The 20513-nt window shown below is 34.9% G+C and overlaps 2 protein-coding genes across 7 annotated transcripts; both read right to left on the bottom strand.

Annotated features, from left to right (window-relative positions):
- Positions 1–5099: 5099 nt before the first annotated feature.
- LOC131593252 (protein TRIGALACTOSYLDIACYLGLYCEROL 1, chloroplastic) lies at positions 5100–9437 on the bottom strand. 2 transcript variants are annotated; one of them, XM_058865597.1, is made up of 4 exons: positions 9215–9437; positions 7126–7198; positions 6430–6514; positions 5100–6349 (listed from the first exon to the last, which is right to left on the bottom strand). In XM_058865597.1, exons 3-4 carry the CDS (start codon positions 6474–6476, stop codon positions 5329–5331), a joined length of 1068 nt encoding a protein of 355 aa, XP_058721580.1. In that variant the 5' UTR covers positions 6477–6514; positions 7126–7198; positions 9215–9437; the 3' UTR covers positions 5100–5328. The 2 variants fall into 2 exon arrangements, with proteins under 2 accessions (XP_058721580.1, XP_058721581.1); XM_058865598.1 differs by lacking the exon at positions 9215–9437 and adding an exon at positions 8459–9141.
- Positions 9438–10299: 862 nt separating this feature from the next.
- Positions 10300–19719, bottom strand: LOC131593253 (uncharacterized). 5 transcript variants are annotated; one of them, XM_058865599.1, is made up of 8 exons: positions 19561–19719; positions 14607–14673; positions 12864–12952; positions 12395–12462; positions 12043–12156; positions 11808–11970; positions 10988–11140; positions 10303–10909 (listed from the first exon to the last, which is right to left on the bottom strand). In XM_058865599.1, exons 3-8 carry the CDS (start codon positions 12936–12938, stop codon positions 10883–10885), a joined length of 600 nt encoding a protein of 199 aa, XP_058721582.1. In that variant the 5' UTR covers positions 12939–12952; positions 14607–14673; positions 19561–19719; the 3' UTR covers positions 10303–10882. The 5 variants fall into 5 exon arrangements, with proteins under 5 accessions (XP_058721586.1, XP_058721585.1, XP_058721582.1 ...); XM_058865600.1 differs by lacking the exon at positions 19561–19719 and adding an exon at positions 16676–16997; XM_058865601.1 differs by lacking the exon at positions 19561–19719 and adding an exon at positions 16688–16997.
- Positions 19720–20513: the final 794 nt, after the last annotated feature.

Here is a 20513-nt window from a genome sequence, read left to right as displayed (position 1 = left end):
TACTAAAGTACCCTTACTACTAAACAGCTAAGCTAATGGGACCCAGACAGCATCTTCTGGTCAATACTATCTTCTGAGTAACCATCAGAAGATCAGTCCATCTTCTGAATATTGAATTACTCTTCAATACCATCCCTTAATTCATATTCTTCAATCAAAACTGACAACGCCAATTCCATCCCTCAAGAGCAGAAATTGATCCGTCTTGATCGCCTTTGTCAGAACATCTGCCACTTGCTTCTGAGTGCTACAGTGCACAACTTCTAATGTTCCATTCTGGACTTGGCTTCTCAAGAAATGATACTTAGTCTCAATATGCTTGCTTCTTCCGTGTAACATCGGATTCTTGGCAAGATTGATTGCAGACTTGTTATCAATCATCAGCTTCAAAGGCTTCTTCACTCTAATCTTCAGATCTTCTAATAGATTCAGAAGCCACACAGCTTGACATGCAGCTACAGCGCCTGCGATGTACTCAGCTTCACAGGTTGATAGAGCAACAACAGGTTGCTTCTTGGAACTCCAAGAGATAGGGCCTCCCAGAAACATGAACAAATATCCAGAAGTACTCCTTCTATCAACTCTGTCTCCACACCAATCAGAATCAGAATAACTCAATAATTCTGATTCTTCCTTTCTCCCAGAAGGAAACAATATGCCAAACTTCAGAGTTCCCTTGACATATCTCAAGACTCTGACAGCAGCTTGGTAATGGGACCACTTAGGTTTACTCATGAACCTACTAACCAATCCAACTGCATAGCATATATCAGGCCTGGTATTACACAAATACCTTAGAGAACCAACCAGCTGTTTGAATACCGTAGCATCAACATCTTCACCTTCAGAATCAGAGTCCAACTTCTGATTCACTTCTGACGGTGTAACAGCAGCTTTGCAATTCTCCAACTTGAATTTCTTCAGAAGTTCTAACTCATACTTCAACTGATGCAGAATGATACCATCTTCTGAGTACAGAATCTCCATCCCTAGAAAATATGACATTTTCCCAAGGTCTGTAATCTCAAACTCATTCATCAGCACCTTCTTGAACTTCATCAGATCTTCTGGACAACTCCCTGTAAGCAGTATGTCATCAACATACAGACACAACAGAATCATATTGCTTTCAGAATGTTGCACATAAACTCCATATTCCATCTCACACTTCTGAAACCCTTGCTTCTTGAAAAATGAATCAATCTTCAAATTCCAAGCTCTGGGTGCTTGCTTCAATTCATACAGAGCTTTGTGTAATTTATACACCATCCCTTCCTTATTCTTTTTCACAAAGCCAGGGGGTTGTGACACGTATACCTCCTCTTGTAATGGACCGTTCAGAAATGCAGACTTTACATCCAGATGCATCAAGGACCAACCTCTGTTCGCAGCTAACGCAATCACCAGTCTGATTGTTTCATGTCTAGCTACAGGAGCAAACACCTCAAAGTAATCTAGTCCAGGTTTCTGAAGAAAACCTCTAGCCACTAGCCTTGCTTTGTGTTTACCAACTGATCCATCTGGCTTCAGCTTTACTTTGAAAACCCATCTGACACTGATGGCTTTCTTATTCTTTAGAAGTTCTGTCAGCTTCCAAGTCTTGTTTCTTTCTATAGCCTCAAGTTCTTCTTTCATGGCATTCAGCCAGACCTTCTTCTTGAGTGCTTCTTCTATACTCACTGGTTCAGAATCTACTAACATAGCACACTGAATGACCTCTCCTTCTGAGTCAACTTCTGTGTCTTGCAACATGCTAAAATCTGCAAACCTTCTTGGTATAGTTCTGACTCTTTGTGGTCGCTGAGCTACTTCAGAGTCAGCTACTCCTGAGTCACCACCTCCATGATCATCTCCAGAAGCGTGTCCTCCAGACCCTATGTCTTCAGAGTTTTCCCTTCCAGAATCATGACTACCACCAGAATCTGGATCATCATCAGAATCTGGATCAGAATCAGATTCTCCTTCTGACTCATCTTCAGAAGATGCTTCATCTTCTGACTCGTCTTCAGAAGATTCATCTTCTGACTCTAACTTTTCTTCAAAAGTTATCTCTACATCAGAAGTTGGTTGAGACTCTTTCCAATCCCAAACTTCTGATTCCTTCACAATGACGTCTCTGCTGACTTCAACTTTGTTAGTCTCTGGACAATAGAGTTTGTATGCACCTGTACTGTGGTACCCCACCAATAACATCACTTTGCTTCTATCATCCAGCTTCTTCCTTCTAGCTTCTGGAACGTGTTTGTAACACACAGAACCAAAAACCTTCAGATGACTAACACTCTGTTTCTCTTTAGTCCACTTCTCTAAAGGAACAATTTCCTTCAGCCTCTTCGTTGGACACCTGTTGAGCACATATGCTGCAGTAGCAACAGCTTCTCCCCATAGATTATGAGGAAGCTTCTTCTCTTTAAGCATACTTCTCGTCATATCAAGCAAAGTACGGTTTCTACGTTCAGCAAGACCATTGTGTTGAGGAGTATAAGGAGCAGTAACTTCATGCTCAATTCCATTATCATCACAGAACTTCTGGAATTCTGTAGAGTTATACTCGCCTCCACCATCCATTCTGAGAATCTTTATCTTCTGACCACTCTGCTTCTCAGCCTTCACCTTGAACTTCTGGAATTCTGTAAACACCTCATTCTTAAACTTAATGAGAGTTACCCACGTCATTCTTGTGAACTCATCCACAAAAGACACAAAATACCTATTTCCTCCAAGTGAAGGTTCTGGAAATGGTCCACACACATCAGAGTGTACTACTCCCAGAGCATGCTTTGCTCTTGGAGCAACTTCTGATACAAATGGCAATCTGGGTTGTTTGCCTTTCATGCATACCTCACATGACTTCTCAGGTTTCACAATCTTTGGAATGCCATGTACAAGCTTCTTAGAACTTAGATGCCCCAGGCTTCTATAGTTCAAGTGCCCCAACCTCTTGTGCCACAGCTTACTATCACCTTCTGAGCCTTCAGCACTCAGACACTCTATTTCAGCTGTTTCTACATTCACCTTGAATGTTCTGTTGCTTCCCTGTTCAGATTGCATAATCAACTTCTGATTGGAATCATACAACTTCAAGAGGTTATTCTTCATAACAACTGAGAAACCTTTCTCAATGAGCTGACCTACACTCATCAGATTGCTTCTGATTCCAGGAACATACCAAACATCCTTAATCAGAACAGTCTTTCCATTCTTCACTTTGACTTTGACATTTCCCATACCTTCTGCATATAGGTACTTATCATCAGCACATCTGATCTTTGTCCTCCTTTCAGAGTCAAAGTCTATCAGCCATTGTTTGTTTCCAATCAAGTGATTTGAACACCCAGTGTCCATATACCACCATTCTGACGAACATCTTTTGTCCGACTCTGAAGCCATCAATAGCACAGGTTCATCATCTGATCCTCCTCTGGCTATATTTGCTTCTTCTGATCTCCTTCCTTTGTTTGCCAAACAGTCTCTAGCAAAATGGCCAAACTGTTTGCAACAGTAACATTGAACTTTCTTCTTATCCTTTCCCTTCTGATATCTCTTATCATCAGAAGTTGAGGCTTCCTTCTGGAATCTATCACCACGTCTATGCTTCTGGTCCTTCTTGACAAAAGAAGCCTTCAGAGCTTGCTCAACTTCTCTCTCAGAAGTTCTCTCAGTCAGACGCAACTCTTGTGCTTCTAAACTGCTTTGCAACTCTTCTATTCTCATGGTTTCCAGATCTTTAGAATGTTCAATGGATACAACAATATAATCAAATTGAGGAGTAAGTGACCTCAATATCTTCTCTATGATTACTTGTTCAGAAAGAGTTTCTCCACAAGCCTTCATCTCATTAGTGATCAAAATCACTCTAGAGATATACTCAGAGACTTTCTCATTGTTCTTCATGTTGAGATTCTCATATTGCTTTCTCAGGGATTGAAGCTTCACCTTCTTCACCGATACGTCACCACCGTAACACCTGACCAGTATATCCCACGCCTCCTTTGACGTCATAGAATCAGCAATCTTCTCAAACACATTCACATCCACACACTGATGGATGAAGAACAACGCCTTTTGGTCTCTCTTCTTCGTCTCTCTCTGCGCTTCTCTTTGTTCTTCCGTTGCATCCGCTGCAACCGGAATATATCCTCCAGTGACAAGATCTAGAACATCTTGAGCACCAAATAATACACGCATTTGAATCATCCATCTATTCCAGTTTTTACCATCAAGAACTGGAAGTTTGGTATTCAAGTTGCTTCCACTCATCTTTAAACTTGTGCAGACAAAAAACAGATTTCACTCACACTCACACAGTGTTTCCCAACCCACAAACAATCAAGAAAAAATGTGATTCAACACAACTTTGTTTCCCCGAAACAAAATCAATCACACAGTCACACAAACTCACGTTCACTCGTGTTTCCCTGTGTTTGGAACCGGAGCTCTAGATACCAATTGTTGGTGCACAATGAATAAAGATGGTGACAAAGAGAATAATAGAATAACGGCGCAAAAGAGATGAGAGAAATAAATGTTGTATTCTACTTGCGTTATTTATAAGAAAAGAAAATCTTGCCACATAAGCCCTAAAACAGTAAACTTAGTGAACAAGTCTAAAGTACAAACAGTACTACCAGTACTACAAAATACTAAAGTACCCTTACTACTAAACAGCTAAGCTAATGGGACCCAGACAGCATCTTCTGGTCAATACTATCTTCTGAGTAACCATCAGAAGATCAGTCCATCTTCTGAATATTGAATTACTCTTCAATACCCTTAGGGCACATGTTAGCATGGGAAATCCACCAACATCGATGAATTGTTCCCTTTTACCTTACGCAATTATGGTATGGGAAATTTCAATTATGAGGAATATTGTCAATTCGATCGGAAATATTATCCCCTAGCACCAACTAATGTGATGATCAATTTACCTTTCACTCCTGTAAATTCAATTAAACTCATATATATTTTGTCTTATTCCTAAAACTCCCTAACTATTTGTTTATTTTACATGTTTATCTCTCTACAACAAATAATAAGAGTATTTTTTTGTAAAATCATAATTAACATTACACTAAAATTTCAAAAGACAAAAAAAATAGAGGTAAAATCAAAATTCCACTAAAGTGACAATGAAGTGGTGTAACTATTCTTTACAACACAACCAACATACTGAATTAATGTCAATCCTTGTTTAATTATTCAATTTATCTTTCTATGGAAAACAAGAACAAGACTAATACAACAAATACAAATTTTGAAGGAAAGAAAAAAGAACCAACACTTTTTGTACATACAAGCAAAAATTGCAAACACATAATCAAGTGGTTACATGCAATTCTTTAATTGATCACCAGCTCCTTGGAAGAAACAACAAGAAAGAGCAAAATCAGCAATGAAAATTCCAACAAGAGAAATAACAACAGCTGAAGTTGTTGATTCTCCAACACCTTTAGCACCTCCCATTGTTGTAACTCCCCAAGCACAGCTCACTATAGATATGATAGCACCAAAAGCCCCCGACTTTATCATCGCACTAATAATGTCCCATGCTCGAAGAGAACGCTGCGCCGAATCCAATATAATGTTGATGCTAATACCGTAAACACCATCCGCAAGAAGAGCGCTAGATGCTAACCCTAATATGAAACACAATAAGGTCAATAGAGGTAAGGCGATACAAGAAGCAATCACTCTTGGTGTCACTAGGTAATCAACAGGGTCTGAACCGAGAACTCTCAATGTGTCGATTTGTTCGGAAACCTGCATAGTTCCTAATTCTGCTGCGAAAGCACTTCCGATGCGTCCGGCTACAACTATTGCTGTAACAACTGGACTTAGCTCCCTAGAGAAAGCAAGAGCTAAGACACCACCTATTGATCTATTCAATCCTAGCCTAGTGAACTCTCTCACGAATTGTATTGTGAATGCCATGCCAACAAAAGCTGAGGTTAAAAGACATACTCCTACCGACTTTGGACCAACTCTCTCCAGTTGTTGAAGAGTGTTCCTCCAATGAACCTTTCCCTTTAGAATCTTCATAACTACTTGTCCTGCTAGGATTAAAACTGATAGTCCTCTCCATAGGTACCTTGGCGGTGACCAATTGCCGAGAAATATTGGTGATATAACATTAGGAGCATGATTTGTGTTTGTTTCATCATCCATTGTAGACGCAGTCGGTTGGCCATCACTTGTGTTAGGAAGCACAAACAATCTGTTGGGTTTAATGTTGAAGGGAGAGTTATAAGTACGAGGCCACCTATTGAATTCACATTTTGAATCCAGTTGAGAGGGATAAGGTGCACGAATTTTCACCGAACTACTCTTTGCATTTGTACTTAAATTTCTGCAATATTTTAACAGACAATTAAATATTAATATAGAAAATAGAAATTATAAAAGTAAGGGGGGGAAAGGAGCGCGAACCTGCAAGAGAAGCAGAATACAGGATGGCTATAAAATGCTGTTTGCATGGTTAGATCCTTGACTGACAATATCAAAGCTCTTCAATCTGTATATCACAATTTCAAAATCTTGATAAACATATTCGGTGTTGTTAAATAGTGGGTAAGCAAAGAGGAATTTAAACAGATTGCTATTGTTATGTGGTATGCTATTTGGTACAAAATGTTGATATCCAATTTGTTGCAACCAAAACATTTAAAAATTTAAGCAGTTGGCATTAATATTCATTTAGTGAAAATAATGGGAAAACTTTTAGATTTTGCAAACAGGTCTAAAGTGAAGTATGGTTTGGGAGTTTGATTATGCTTAAGAAAGAGTGAAAGCTGACTGTTTAAATTACTCAGTAATAACATTAAGACAATTACCTTAAAGCTAATTGTGTAAATTATTCAATAGCCTTGGCAATGCTAATTTTACAGCTCAAAGGGTTAAGTAGTGACTAATTAGTAATCATAAAGGTAAAGCACTAATTAATAGGAATAAGATGTAGTCTATGTCATCTATCTTAAATCTTAATATCTACATAACTATCACAGCTTTTCAAATCCCAATAATACAAATACAATTAACCCCTATTCGAGAAAACACAAACTGAATTTAAAACAAGCAAATAAGTTTATTTTAGAATGCAAAAAAATTTTGAAGGTTTTTAACAACCTGTATGGGATGGGATGTCCGAGCTTTGATCTTAAGAATAACAATTATTTCCTTCCCCGCCTTCCTCCAAAAGCTATAAAAGGAATGAATATGATATCAGAGGTTAGTTAGATAAGGGACCAGGATGAGAAAAAGCTATATAAAATAATATACAATGACACAAATGTTATGCTCCTTTGCCACATTAAGATTCACCTAAAACTCCACGGAAACCTTTTTGACGGAAAAAAAAAAACATGTTGAGTATATGATTACATATTCTTGCAACAGGTGATACAACAGATACATCATGATTATAGAAAACTAATAATGAAAAGAATAAATATGTAACTCAATAGGTTTATATGTTTTAATGTATAAAATTGCTATTTCAATAACCAGTTGACTAACCATGCCCTTTGGAGAAAATAAAATTTATACTAGAATACAAAATTAGCTACTCATCAAGTAACGACAACACATTCTAGACAATCCTAGCAGTCCCTTCAATTTTTCTTACTCCGGCACAAAGATAATATTAAAATTCATTCAGAAATGAAAACTGTATGTAACAGAAGCAATCACGCATACAAGACAGTACAGGCATTGTATGGCTATAAAAAGTACTATCCAACTCAAGCACAATACGTGCATATTGATTACACTGCTAAGGATGAAATAAAGCGTAGTAGAATACTTGCAGGAGATAAGGCATGTGACTCGTGGCATAACCATTTACTTCTCTTTGTAATATACTATTTGCAAGAATATGTGTCACTGTCAGAATTTTAGTAAAGCAACTCAGTTGAATAATAAAAACAAACAAAAAACAGGTAAAAGAATGGCAAATTCACTATATTAGTGTGTGAATGACAAATGGTAGGTATATTTTAACAAACAGAGGATACCCTGAATAGATTTGGCTGATATTTAATCAAAAGACAAATAAAAATGACTTTCCATTAGCTAGTAGTAGTGACATTCTAAGTCTAATTCCACTAGTTCCTCGTGAGAAGCTTCCCAATCCATTGGAAGATGCTATGCTTCTTTCTACTCTCTGCTCATTAAATTCCAGATTCTCCGCCAAAAATTCCGCTACGGTTGGAATCAAAGTCAATTTATCTCAATCTGTTAGCTGATTTCAAAGTTCACGGGGAACAAGTTGACTACAAAGAGAGTGGGGCTTAGTTGACGAAGTGTATGTTTCATGGCTAGAAAAGTTTTCCATATTAATCCTTCCCTAGAAGAGTACCAAAGGAACAGGCAGTGTTGGCTTCTTACAGCACTTGATAGACAGTGTTGTCAAATAGAGGGGCTATAGCATTGTTTGTAGTATAAAGGAACTTGAACAAACCTCTATTTTCTGCTATCTCGCATTACAACACAGTTGGTAGGGTTTTGCAGTTCCTAGAGATTACAATGGTGGCAAAAATTATTGATGACAAATATGAATGCCTTAAAAACTATTGTTGAATAAAGTTCAACCGTTTGAGTTTTTCAGAATTCAATATTCATTGCTGAAACATACACAAAAGGCAAACTGAATTGAACTTGTTGTTGGTTCTATCGAATATTGAGTCTATATGGTAATAATAGTGCAATCCCTTGTTTATAAGGATGCTAGGCAGTTACAATAAGCCAGCTCATTTCTAACAAACAATCAACATGGAAGAATTAGTTACAAGTGATAGAATTGTGTAAACTGCAGTCTAGCATATGATAGAAAGTAGTTCAAATGCTTTAATTCGCCCCCGAACAAAACTACAGTGAAACCATTCAATTAAATGGACGGCAAACAATGCTATTCACAATTCACCGCGTCGAACCATCAGTTTCGATTCAATTTTTAGAAACATTGATTGAGTCAGAACGGTTGATCGGATGTGAATCCATTCCAGCATATGATGTAGATTTTCAGTAGAAATCTGTGACACTATGTACCAGAAATATATACAAAATGCGCATTTCTACAAATAAAAACTACAAAATTGAAAGAACCAACGCATAGTAAAATTGATTCACAAAATCCACAAGAAACGTATAACAATCACAAATCGCACTGGGGAATGAAAATCTGAAAAGTAAAATAAGTAAGATATAGAAGGAAAACCTTGTGGCGAACTTTCTGGCAGTTACGGCGGTCAACTAGGTGCTCCGGCGGGTTTTTCCGGCGAGCTTTTCGATTGTACGGTGGATTGAGTTGAGTGTGACTCCAAAGTCCAAACGAAATTGTTTCTTTCTGATCCAAGAAAAGGGCAAAGGGGGGATTTTGTTGCTTTTGATGGAGGTGCTGCGTTTTGATGGGTTGTTTTACAGTTTTAGTTAATAACTTGATTATTACTTATTTTTTAGGAAAATTAAGGATTTTATGTTTTTATGGATTTAATAATTATTTGTAAATAAAAACAAAAAAAAACGATTGTGCTAAAATATTAATATATTTATTTTATTTTTATTAAACAAATTTTTTATACAAATAAATTGCATGTAATAATCGACAAAAGATTTTATTAATGAAATTTTAAAACCTATGAAATACATCTTGAAAATGACCCGACAATGATACAACGATAATAATAATAATTTTTACAAAAATAATAAATTAAACACTATTATAAAGTGTCTACGTAATAGTCTAACATTGTACACAAACACCCATTATAGAGAGATTAATGCTAGATACGGAGGAGGATAAGGCCAATGATAATTGTTGTTTTTTCAACATGTTAACATGCTTTCGATAAATCAACTTTGATAATAAAGAAACTCACTTTGCTTCTCATATTGGCAATGCAATGCAACATTTATTTAGCAATGACAATGTTTTTTCAGAATATTCCAACCCGACACAAAACTTGTTCGATAGGGAAAACTACTTTGGCAATTATGGACTTTAGTCTATTAATTAACCATTATCTCTGTAATGAGTTTGTAATTAACATTACAAAGCAAAATGGGTCTGAATTGCTTCACAAATTCAGGCTAGTTAATTTTAAGAAGGCAATTATATGTGCAATTCATCTCTTTAATTTCTTCAAGGCTGTTCTTGGTGGATTTAGAAAAAACCACATGCTACTAGCCATGAATCTCCAACCCTTCTAAAAAAATCCTGCTGAAAATTCATTTAGCTCATTTAATTTGACACACCCACCGCATTTATTTCCACTCATTTTGAACATATTCTTACCTAAGATTTGACTTGTTTTTCAAAAGGGTTTTGTATGTATTGAGTGTGTTCTTATTTAAAATTTCACCAAATTGTGTGTAATAGTATGAGTCATGGGTGTGTTGAAGAATTCCATGAAGAATGAATGTGAGTTTGTTTGATCCAGTGTGGGTAATGACTAGTACAATCACATATGCAAATCTAACCTAATGGTTAATACAAGTGGTAAACTGCCGAGGATAATTGAGCGCTCACCTTAAACGCTGCAGTAGAATTACTAATAATTTAACTACTTTTTAAAATACAATAGAATGCATGTACTACCACCAAGTCCAGGTAGTTTCATAATTTTCTTATACAATAAATATCCTTGTCCAAATGCCAATACAGGTTTTATGATTGGGTACATTTTTTTCCATCTCTGCTCAAGAGCTTGAACTACACTCATCTCCTATAAACTCATCATTGCATAACCTTCACTACACTTCTGTTAGGACTAATTCTCTTATAATCAAGACTAGAGAAAACATTAAATATGATAATTAATCCAACATATCAAGTTCAAAATTAAACTTTTCATCTACATTTTTTTTGTAGAACTAGCAGTTCAAGTCAACCAGTGAGCTCTTCCATTAAGCCCTGCAGAGAGAGAATAAAATTAGATGGAATTTTAAACTATTTTGGATTACAAATATAAGCTAGTACAAGATAATTTACCCGTGAGATATATTTCTCTGCATCAGTTCGCTTCAGAAAGTGCATGGAATGTCGGGCAAAATTGGGATTCTTATTATCACTAAGTACAATGCCTTCTCTTATGTCTTCAAGTACCCTTACTTGAATATATGGATCTTTTGGTGGTACCATATCCTATCAAAACCAGGTTTCATGAATGATAATACAGTAGTTAATGGTTTTTTACAAGTTCATTTTGTAACCAGAAACTGCAAATTAATAGTGAATTAGATTTGGTATGAAAAATCATGGTTGATGATGTTTTGTTCAATAGTTGCTTCTGACTTCGAATGTACATTTTGAAGTTTGATGTAAAACTGGAAGGAAAAGTATATTTAGATGTAAAACTAAGATGATACAGCTTGTACGAGTGGCGTTTGATTTATGAATGAAAAGGTTCAGTTTGCTTCAAAAGAAAAACACTGATGTGAATCCACTGATCTGCCTAGCTGACAGAACGTGCATCAGCACAAAAAATCACGTGATGGTTCAACTTCCATCTGTTTAACTAGACTCAAATGTTTCTGACTCGGATGCCTAACATTCCTTAGTTGCATTAACATCAACAGAATTATTCAACCACCTAGAACACAAGGTTGAGATGCATACACGTTTCCTTAAAAAATCATAAGCGGCTAAAGCTAAATTTACTAAGAAAGGTTTGATTACAGATAAAAGACCATGAAAAAGTAAATCAGTAGACGTACTTATAACATAAATCAGTACCTTTCTCTTTTGTGAAGGTAAGATGTGCATGTGTGAAAGAGAAAGGAAAGGATGAGGGAGGGAGAGGAGAGGTTACCACAGTCAAATCAACCAGTGCTTTTGACATATAAGTTTTCAATGCTGAAGAATGCTTCTTGAAATACTCTTTCTCCCAATGATTAAGCTTCTCTTCAATTTCTTTAGGAATCACAGGCCCTATCTTCCATAACAGGTTCCGTATTGTTTCTGCTCGGTTATACCTGAATGGATATATGTTCAGAATCAAAGAACAATAATAAAGGAACTAAATAGCATTTGAAAAATGTACTTACACATAGGCTGTTAGACAACGTTTATTTCGGACAATAGCAAATAGATGAATGAGGGCTCCATGGTGGTCAGCATTTCTAGCTGTTTGGACATCCAAACCTTCTTCCTGCATCTTCCTGTTTACACAACTCTAAACTCATGTCATGTCCGTATGGAAAAACATACCATGGAAAGGGACTTTTGAGTAAAATATGCAAGACACTGCATTGCCTCACATTTAACTTAGCAAAATGGCTCAACCAACACAGGCACACAGTCCACAAAAAGCATGCCTGTGTGAGGTGTCATACTCCAACAAGAAGAAAAGGGACAAACCTGGAAAAAGAGAACCAGGACATTATCTTTAACCATTACCTTATCAAGGACTGAAGCTCAAGATGATGTTGGCTGCATTCTGAAATTACTTGGTCAAACAAGTCATTCTACACGAGCATTGGAAAAAAGTATCAAGTCAAAGCAAGCACAAATTCACAACAATATAGAGATTGATTAATGATTTTTTATCAGAGTATTGGAAAAAGGTCTGCAGTAGATAAATATTAAGAGTAAAGTGACACGAGATAACAAGTAGCAATATCATAATTGATTAGTAATCCCAGGACAGTGATGATATAGGGTGGGAACATCTTAGATTTTACACAAAAGTACCAAGTTTTCCTAAAACTCCAAAAATAAAATTCACCAAAAGTTATGTACCAAAATAGAGTTTACAATCAAACCAATCATGCATATTATTTTCCACTACACAAGCATGTTCCAACACAAACCAGCAACTAGAAATTAATAATGAGTGTCTAACTGAAAAATGAAGACCCGGGCTTACATTAAATGGTGTGAGCTGGCCCTTTTCTCCACTTGCAAATTCTTTCACGAGTTGGCAAGCTTTTCTCCCATACATATTGAGTACTTTCCCTGGATTAACAATTTCCCATCATATTACGACAATGAATTCAGAACTACACAGAGCAGTAGCTCAAAAAACTAATAAAAGAAAATTGGATGTGCTAACTTAAATTAGAAAAACGAAGAAAGGTCTAACAATTAATAAAGGAATGTTTCGAATTGGCAGGCTCTTCTTCCTCAGAAATTTAAATCAAATGTTCAAAATGGAATTCAGTAAGTATTTTGGCTTTCGCAAACTGCAGTGTTAAAAGGAACGGCCTCTAACGTCTAGCAACTGCACTTAATCTGCCACGAGCAGTTAAAATAAAATACAAAAACTTATAAAAAAAGAAATATCGCAAATGAATGCTGCAAAAGCATAATAGTAATATAAAGCATAAGTTTTAGATCCAAATTAAGGTTGACACCACAAGAAAATAGAATTGGCCACCAAACGATCAATTTTAGACGATATTCTTAAAGCATATAAGCATGATATAGTGATCAAAGCTCTTCAATCTGTATGTCACAATTTCAAAATCTTTATACACAAATTGTTGTTGTTAAATAGTATAGCAAAGCGGATTGATTCTAAGGAGATTGCTATTGTTATGTGCTACGCTACTTGGTTCAAAATGTTGTCATCAAATAGCAGCTATTGCAGAGCTATAGCATGCAATAGCACTATTGCATAGCGGAATTTGAACAAACTATTTTTTCTGTGATTTGCGGTTTACAAAGCAGAGCTATAGCATGCAATAGCACTATTGCATAGCGGAATTTGAACAAACAATTTTTTCTGTGATTTGCAGTTTACAATATTGAAGCAGATAAGATAAGAGTAAATAAACATATTTTCAAAGAAAAAGGCAGTAGTATGATTACACTATGGCTTCTACCCCATATTAAGATCTGATTGAATGAGGCTATTTCACGTGGTTTTCTAATTCACACATACAGAGAAATTAGACCACCTTTTCTTGATTATTTCATTTTCTCTGTTTTGAACAATAACTTATCCTCCCTCATTGTAATACTCTTCAAAAATAAAAGTTCTTATTCCATTGAAAAGGAGTAAAAAAAAGGAGGTAGGTCGTAAGCTAAGACATAATTCGTAATAACCAATTTTATAAATGGAAAAGCTTTTAATTAAAATTTTATGAATATATGCAATTATGTCAAAAGGTACACAAAGGGAACCAAGAATAAAGGCAACCAGAACATCTAAAAAATTTAAGTAGTTGGCATTAATATTCATTTAATGAAAATAATGGGAAAAACTTTTGATTTTGCAAACAGGTCAAAAATGAGATATGGTTTGGCAGTTTGATTATGCTTAAGGATGAAAACTAATGGTTTAAATTACTCAATAATAACATTAAGACAATTACCATGAAGCTAATTATAATATAAATGATTTTATAACATAAGCAATGCTAATTTTACAGCTCAAAGGGTTAAGTATAAGTGCTGACTAATTTGTAATCATAAAGGTAAGCCACTAATTAATAGGAACAAAATTTCGTCTATATCATCTATCTTAATATCTAAATAACTACTACGGCTTTTCAAATCCCAATGATACAAATACAATTAACCCCTATCCAACAAAATACAAACACAGAATTTAAAACAAGCAAATAAGTTTAATTTAGAATGCAAAAAATCTGAGTTTTTTAACAACCTGTGCGGGATGTCAAGCTTTGATCTTAAGAAAGACGAGTCTTTCCTTCCACGCCTTCCCCCAAAAGCTATAAAAAATGAATGAATAAATGATATCACAGGATAGTTAGATATGGGACCGGGAGGAGAAAAAGCTATATAAAATAATATATGATGACACAAATGTTATGCTCCTTTGTCACATTAAGATTCACATAAAACTGCACCGAAACTTTTTTGACGGAAAAAGAAAAACATGTCAAGTATATGGATACATATCCTTGCGACCATGAGCAGAGATGATGCTTTGCATCAATACCATAACATTCATTTCAGTCTTGTTAATCTTAATTCTTAAGATATAAAATAGGTGATACAACGGAGAAATCATGATTATAGAAAACTAATTAATAAGAAGAATAAATACGAAACTCAATAGGCTTATTAGTTCTAATGGTTATTTTAATGTATAAAATAGCTATTTCCGTAACCAACTAATCATGCCCTTTGGAGAAAATAAAATTTATAGTAGAATACAAAATTAGTTACTCAGTCAAGTAATGACAACAAGTTCTAGACAATCCTAGCAGCCCCGCCAATTTTTCTTACTCCAGCAAAAAAGAGACTATGAAAATTCATTTCGAAATAAAATTTGTATGTAACAGAAGCATTCATGCATACTAGACAGTACAGGCATTCTATGGCTATAAAAAGTATTATCCAACTCAAGCCCAATACGCGCATATTGATTACACTGCTAAGAATGAAATAAAGGGTAGTAGAATACTTGCAGGAGAAAAAGCATGTGACTCGCAGCATAACCATTCACTTCTTTGAAATATACTATTAGTGGGTGAATGACAAATGGTTGGTATATTTTAGCAGACAGAGCATACCCTGAATAGATTTCGATGATATTTAATCAAACGACAAATTAAAATAACTTTACATTAGCTAGTATTAGTGACAGTCTAGTTCCGCATGAGAAGCTTCCCGATCCATTGGAAGATGATATGCTTCTTTGACTCAACTCAACCCTCTACTCTTTGATCATCAAATTCCAGATTCTCCACCAACAAATTCCGCTTCTGTTGGAATCAAAGTCAATTGGTCTCAATATGTTGGCTGATTTCAAAATTTATGGGAAACAAGTTGACTACAAAGAGAGTGGGGATTAGTTCACGAAGTGTATGTTTCAAGGCTAGAAAGAGTTTCCCTGCCATATTCATCCTTCCCTAGAAGAGTGCCAAAGGAACAGACTGCGTTGGCTTCTCACAGCACTTGATAGGCAGTATTGTCAAAGAGTGGGGCTATAGCACTGAAATGTAGGGGAATTTGAACATAACTCTATTGTCTGCGATCCCGCTTTACAACACTGTTGGCAGGGTTTTGCACTTCCTAGAGATTACAATGGTAGCAAAAATTATTAAGGACAAATGTGAATGCCTTAAAAACTATTATGGAACGAATTCGAGTGTTGAGTTTTTCAGAATTCAATATTCATTACTGAAACACAGACAAAAGAAAAACTGAATTGAACTTCTTGTTTGTTCTATCGAATATTGATTCTCTATATGGTAACAATAGTGCAATCCCTTGTTTATAAGGACGCTAGGCAGTTACAATAAGCTAGTTCATTTATAACAAACAAACAACATGAAAAAGTTAGTTACAAGTGATAGAATTGTGTAAACTGCAGTCTAGCATATGCTTTAATTCGCCCGAATCCGAACAAAACTACAGTGAAACCATTCAATTAAATGGATTGTAAACAACTATACGCATAATTCATCGCGTCGAGCCATCAGCTTTGATTCAATTTTAAGAAACATTGATTGAATCAGGACGGTTGTTTGGATATCAACCGCATACAGCATATGATGCAACAAATTTTCAGTATAAATCTGTGACACTATATACCATAGACATATACAAAAATGTGCATTTCTACAACTAATAACTACAAAATCAAGAGAAGCAATGCATAGTAAAATTGATTCACAAAATTCATGAGAAACGTATGACAATCTATGGTGGACGCAAATCACACTGAAGAATGAAAATCTGAAAAGTAAAATATAGAAGGAAAACCTTGCGGCGGACCTTCTAACAGTTATGGCGGTCAACGAGGTACTCCGGCGAGTTTTTCCGGCGAGCGTTTCGTTTGTACGGTGGATTGAGTTGAGTGTTACTTCAAAGTCCAAAGCAAATTGTTTCTTTCTGATTCAACAAAAGGGCAAAGGAGGGGATTTTGTTGTTTTTGATGGAGGTGCTACGTTTTGTTTGGTTGTTTTAGGGTTTTAATTAAGAGTTATTTTTTTTTAAGAGTAATGCTATTTAGTACGAAAGCATTTGAATAAGAAATACAATAATAAACATGTGTCATTAATTTAGTGGATATTTTTAAATTTATTTTTAATTTAATTTCTTTTTTAATTTGAATCATAGGGTGGTTGTGATATTGAATGGTTGAAATTTATTATTGTCTTTCTTGTTTTAATATTTTCTTTAACATTAAGCATTTTCCTTTGTTTAAACATTGTAATGGCAATATCGGGGATCGAACTCGGGCTAGTGTACTTAATGTTCTTACAGGGCTTTAATTAAGAGTTTGATTATTAAAAACGTGTTGAAGATATTAGAAATCGCGTGATATTAGAAGTATTTTCAAATATTTTCAAATCCCAATAATACAAATAAAATTAACCCCTATCCAACAAAACACAAAAACAAAACAGAATTCAAAACAAGCCAAAAAAGTTTAATTTAGAATGCAAAAAAAAATTTAAATTTTAAAATTTTTAACAACCTGTGTAGTATGTTCAAGCTTTGATCTTATGAAAGACGGCTCTTTCTAGCCCGCCTTCCTCCGGAAGATATAAAAGGAATGAATAAATGATAATCTCGCGTTAGTTAGATAAGAAACCGGGTTGAGAAAAGGTTATATAAAATAATGCTATGCCCCTTTGCCACATTAAGATTCACATCAAACTGCACGGAAACATTTTTTAGTGGAAAAGAAAAACGTGTTGAGATTGAGAATATGATTACATTCACTTCAGTCTGGTTAATCTTTACGATAAAAAACATTCACTTCAGTCTGGTTAATCTTAAGATAAAAAACGGGTAACACAACAGAGACATCATGATTAAAGAAAACTAATTAATAATAAGAATAAAAATGTAACTCAATACATTTAGTACTTTTAATGATTATTTAATGTATTAAATAGTTATTTCAGCAACACACTAACCATGTCCATGCCCTTTGGAGAAAATTAAATCTATACTAGAATACAAAAGTAGTTACTCATCAAGTAATGACAACAGGTCTAGACAATCCTAGCAGACCCATCAATTTTTCTAACTCCAGAACAAAGGAAGCTGAAAGTTCATTCAGAAATGAAAATTATATGTAGCAGAAGCAATCATGCATACAAAACAGTACGGGTATTCTATTGCTATAAAACGCATTATCCAACTCAAGCACAATACGCACATATTGATTACACTGCTAAGGATGAAATAAAGGGTAGTAGAATACTTGCAGGAGAAAAGGCGTGTCACTCGCGGCATAACCATTTACATCACTTTGTAATATACTATTTGCAAGAATTTGTGATACTGTCAGAACTTTTGTAAAGCAATTCGGTTGGAGAATAAAAACAAACAAAAAACGGGTATCCATAATTCAAAGAAACACTCCAATAAAAAAGAATGGCAAATTCACTATATTAGTGAGTGAATGACAAATGGTAGGTATATTTTAGCAAACAGAGCACACCCTGAATAAGTTTGGCTAAATTAAAATAACTTTCAATTAGCAAGTAGTAGTGACATTCTAGTTCCTTGTGAAGCTTCCCAATCCATGGGAAGATGCTATGCTTCTTTCAACTCAACCCTCTACTCTCTGCTCATCAAATTCCATATTCTCCGCCAACAAATTCTGCTACTGTTGGAATCAAAGTCAATTGGTCTCAATCTGTTAGTTGATTTCAAAGTTCATGGGAAACAAATTGACTACAAAGAGAGTGAGGTTTAGTTGACAAAGTGTATGCTTCATGGCTAGAAAAAGTTTTCTATATTCATCCTTCCCTAGAAGAGTGCCAAAGGAACAGGCAGAGTTGGGTTCTTACAGCACTTAATGTTAGAAATTGGTATGATAATCCTGGATATCTTCAAGAATCGTGTTCGTTCACTTTCCGAACAAAGTATTTCGACCCTATTCTTGTCTGGGTTCACGAAATCTTTGCGGGGATAATTTTCGAAGAACAATCTGTTTCTGACAATAGAGAACAGATCAGAATGTAGAGGAAGTATGTTTTTCGTATCCGAAGCCGAGGCCAAATGACTCCTTATATAGGAGATCAACAATAGAAACCAAAATGACACACCTGTTCGGTAAAAACAGTTATGTCTCTACGAGCGTGCACTCCGTTTCTATTATTCGTATTCAATTGCACGTTTGGCTCTACAAGCGTGCACTCCGCACTATCCTAACTCGTTTCAAGCGCATAATTGCATCGGCCTACAGTAAATCACATTACTACCAAAATTACATTGATGATACTAAAATCACCAACACTTGATAGGCAGGGTTGTCAAAGAGTTGAGCGATAGCATTGTAGTGTAGGGGAATTCGAATAAACCTCTATTCTAGATACAAAGGAATTTAAATGTTCATTAGCCTTATTCTACGAGCTTTCTAACCGTTTATCAAAAACTAAATCAGTAAAGGAAAACAAGAACGAGCTTTCTAACTGTTTCCGGTCGCTGATAACAAACTCCGTCAGAGTTTCCGGCAGCTGATAACAAACTCCGTCAGAGTTTCCGGCAAGATTCGCTTATAACAATCGGTCGAATTCAATTCAATACAAACCTAACTATAGAAAATCTCGAACAAAAAAACTCTTAAAATGAAATCGAAATCGTTAACCGTGCAAACAGAATCAAATGAGAAGATTGAAAATAAATACCTTATCCTTGACGAAGAACGAAGAGAGAATCGCGTGAAATTTGAGATCTCTAGAAGTGCATGAAGGGATTTAGGTTATGAAGAAACAAAGGAACGAAATTGGGAAACTCTGAGAGACAGAGAGAATAAAGGAGGGAAATTATCCCCAAAATTTGCAAGGAGGGAAAATCAAGGATGAAAAATAGCTCTCTTACGATTTTGCCCTCTCTAATTTCATCAACTGAAAACATAAAAGATAATAAAAAGTAAAAATGGCAAAATATCATTTTTTCCTCCTTTAACTATTAATTATTTCATGTTTTTATATTAAATAATTTATTTTTAAATAATTTGAATAATTATTTCTATTTCATATTCATCCTTTTCATTTTCAACACTCACTTGTTCATCTTGTTCATTTTCAAAAACATTCATCTTCAAAAATAATCATTTTTTCATCTAAATTGCTCTGAATAAAACAAAAAATTACCAAATCCATATTCCAAACACATATCAATTATTATAATCATTAAATTGCTCTGAAAAATCTGGTGTGTTCAAATCTTTAAAAAATTATCAAATCTAGATTTCAAACTCATATCAATATTATAGGAATTTTATAAGGATTAAAAGTCAATATTTTATAGGGATTAAAAATATATTTAGACTTAAAACAAACAAACTTAAATTATATTAATCTAATATATTAAATTAACTAGAATTCAAACAAAAATATAATTGAATGTACTTATGTTTTAATGTTGTGTGGTTGACATTGACAAAATTATTTACTGATTGATTACTTGAGAATAAAGAAGTATAAAATTTCAATCCAAGTAAGATCTTTGTGCAAACCAATTGTTCAATAAGCATATAATAATAAATGAAATGCAGTAGAAAGATAATGGTTTAATATTATTTTTTTGGTCTCTTTATCTATACTCAGCCTTTTAAATTTTAATACTCACATGGTTC

This window comes from Vicia villosa, linkage group LG3 (assembly GCF_029867415.1).
Source record: "Vicia villosa cultivar HV-30 ecotype Madison, WI linkage group LG3, Vvil1.0, whole genome shotgun sequence".
Lineage (NCBI taxonomy): Eukaryota > Viridiplantae > Streptophyta > Magnoliopsida > Fabales > Fabaceae > Vicia > Vicia villosa.
The sequence above is the reverse complement of the archived record's forward strand: the minus strand, read 5'-3'. Positions and strand labels throughout refer to the sequence as shown.

What these genes read in the sequence shown, in the direction of transcription:
- LOC131593252 (XM_058865597.1), bottom strand. Translation starts at nt 6,476, where the DNA reads ATGCAAACAGCATTTTATAGCCATCCTGTATTCTGCTTCTCTTGCAG. An exon ending in GTATTCTGCTTCTCTTGCAG is followed by an intron (nt 6,350 to 6,429) that starts GTTCGCGCTCCT and finishes AAAATATTGCAG; the next exon opens with AAATTTAAGTACAAATGCAA.
- LOC131593253 (XM_058865599.1), bottom strand. Translation starts at nt 12,938, where the DNA reads ATGTATGGGAGAAAAGCTTGCCAACTCGTGAAAGAATTTGCAAGTGGA. An exon ending in GCCAGCTCACACCATTTAAT is followed by an intron (nt 12,463 to 12,863) that starts GTAAGCCCGGGT and finishes ATGCTCGTGTAG; the next exon opens with AATGACTTGTTTGACCAAGT. An exon ending in CAGAGAAATATATCTCACGG is followed by an intron (nt 10,910 to 10,987) that starts GTAAATTATCTT and finishes CTCTCTCTGCAG; the next exon opens with GGCTTAATGGAAGAGCTCAC.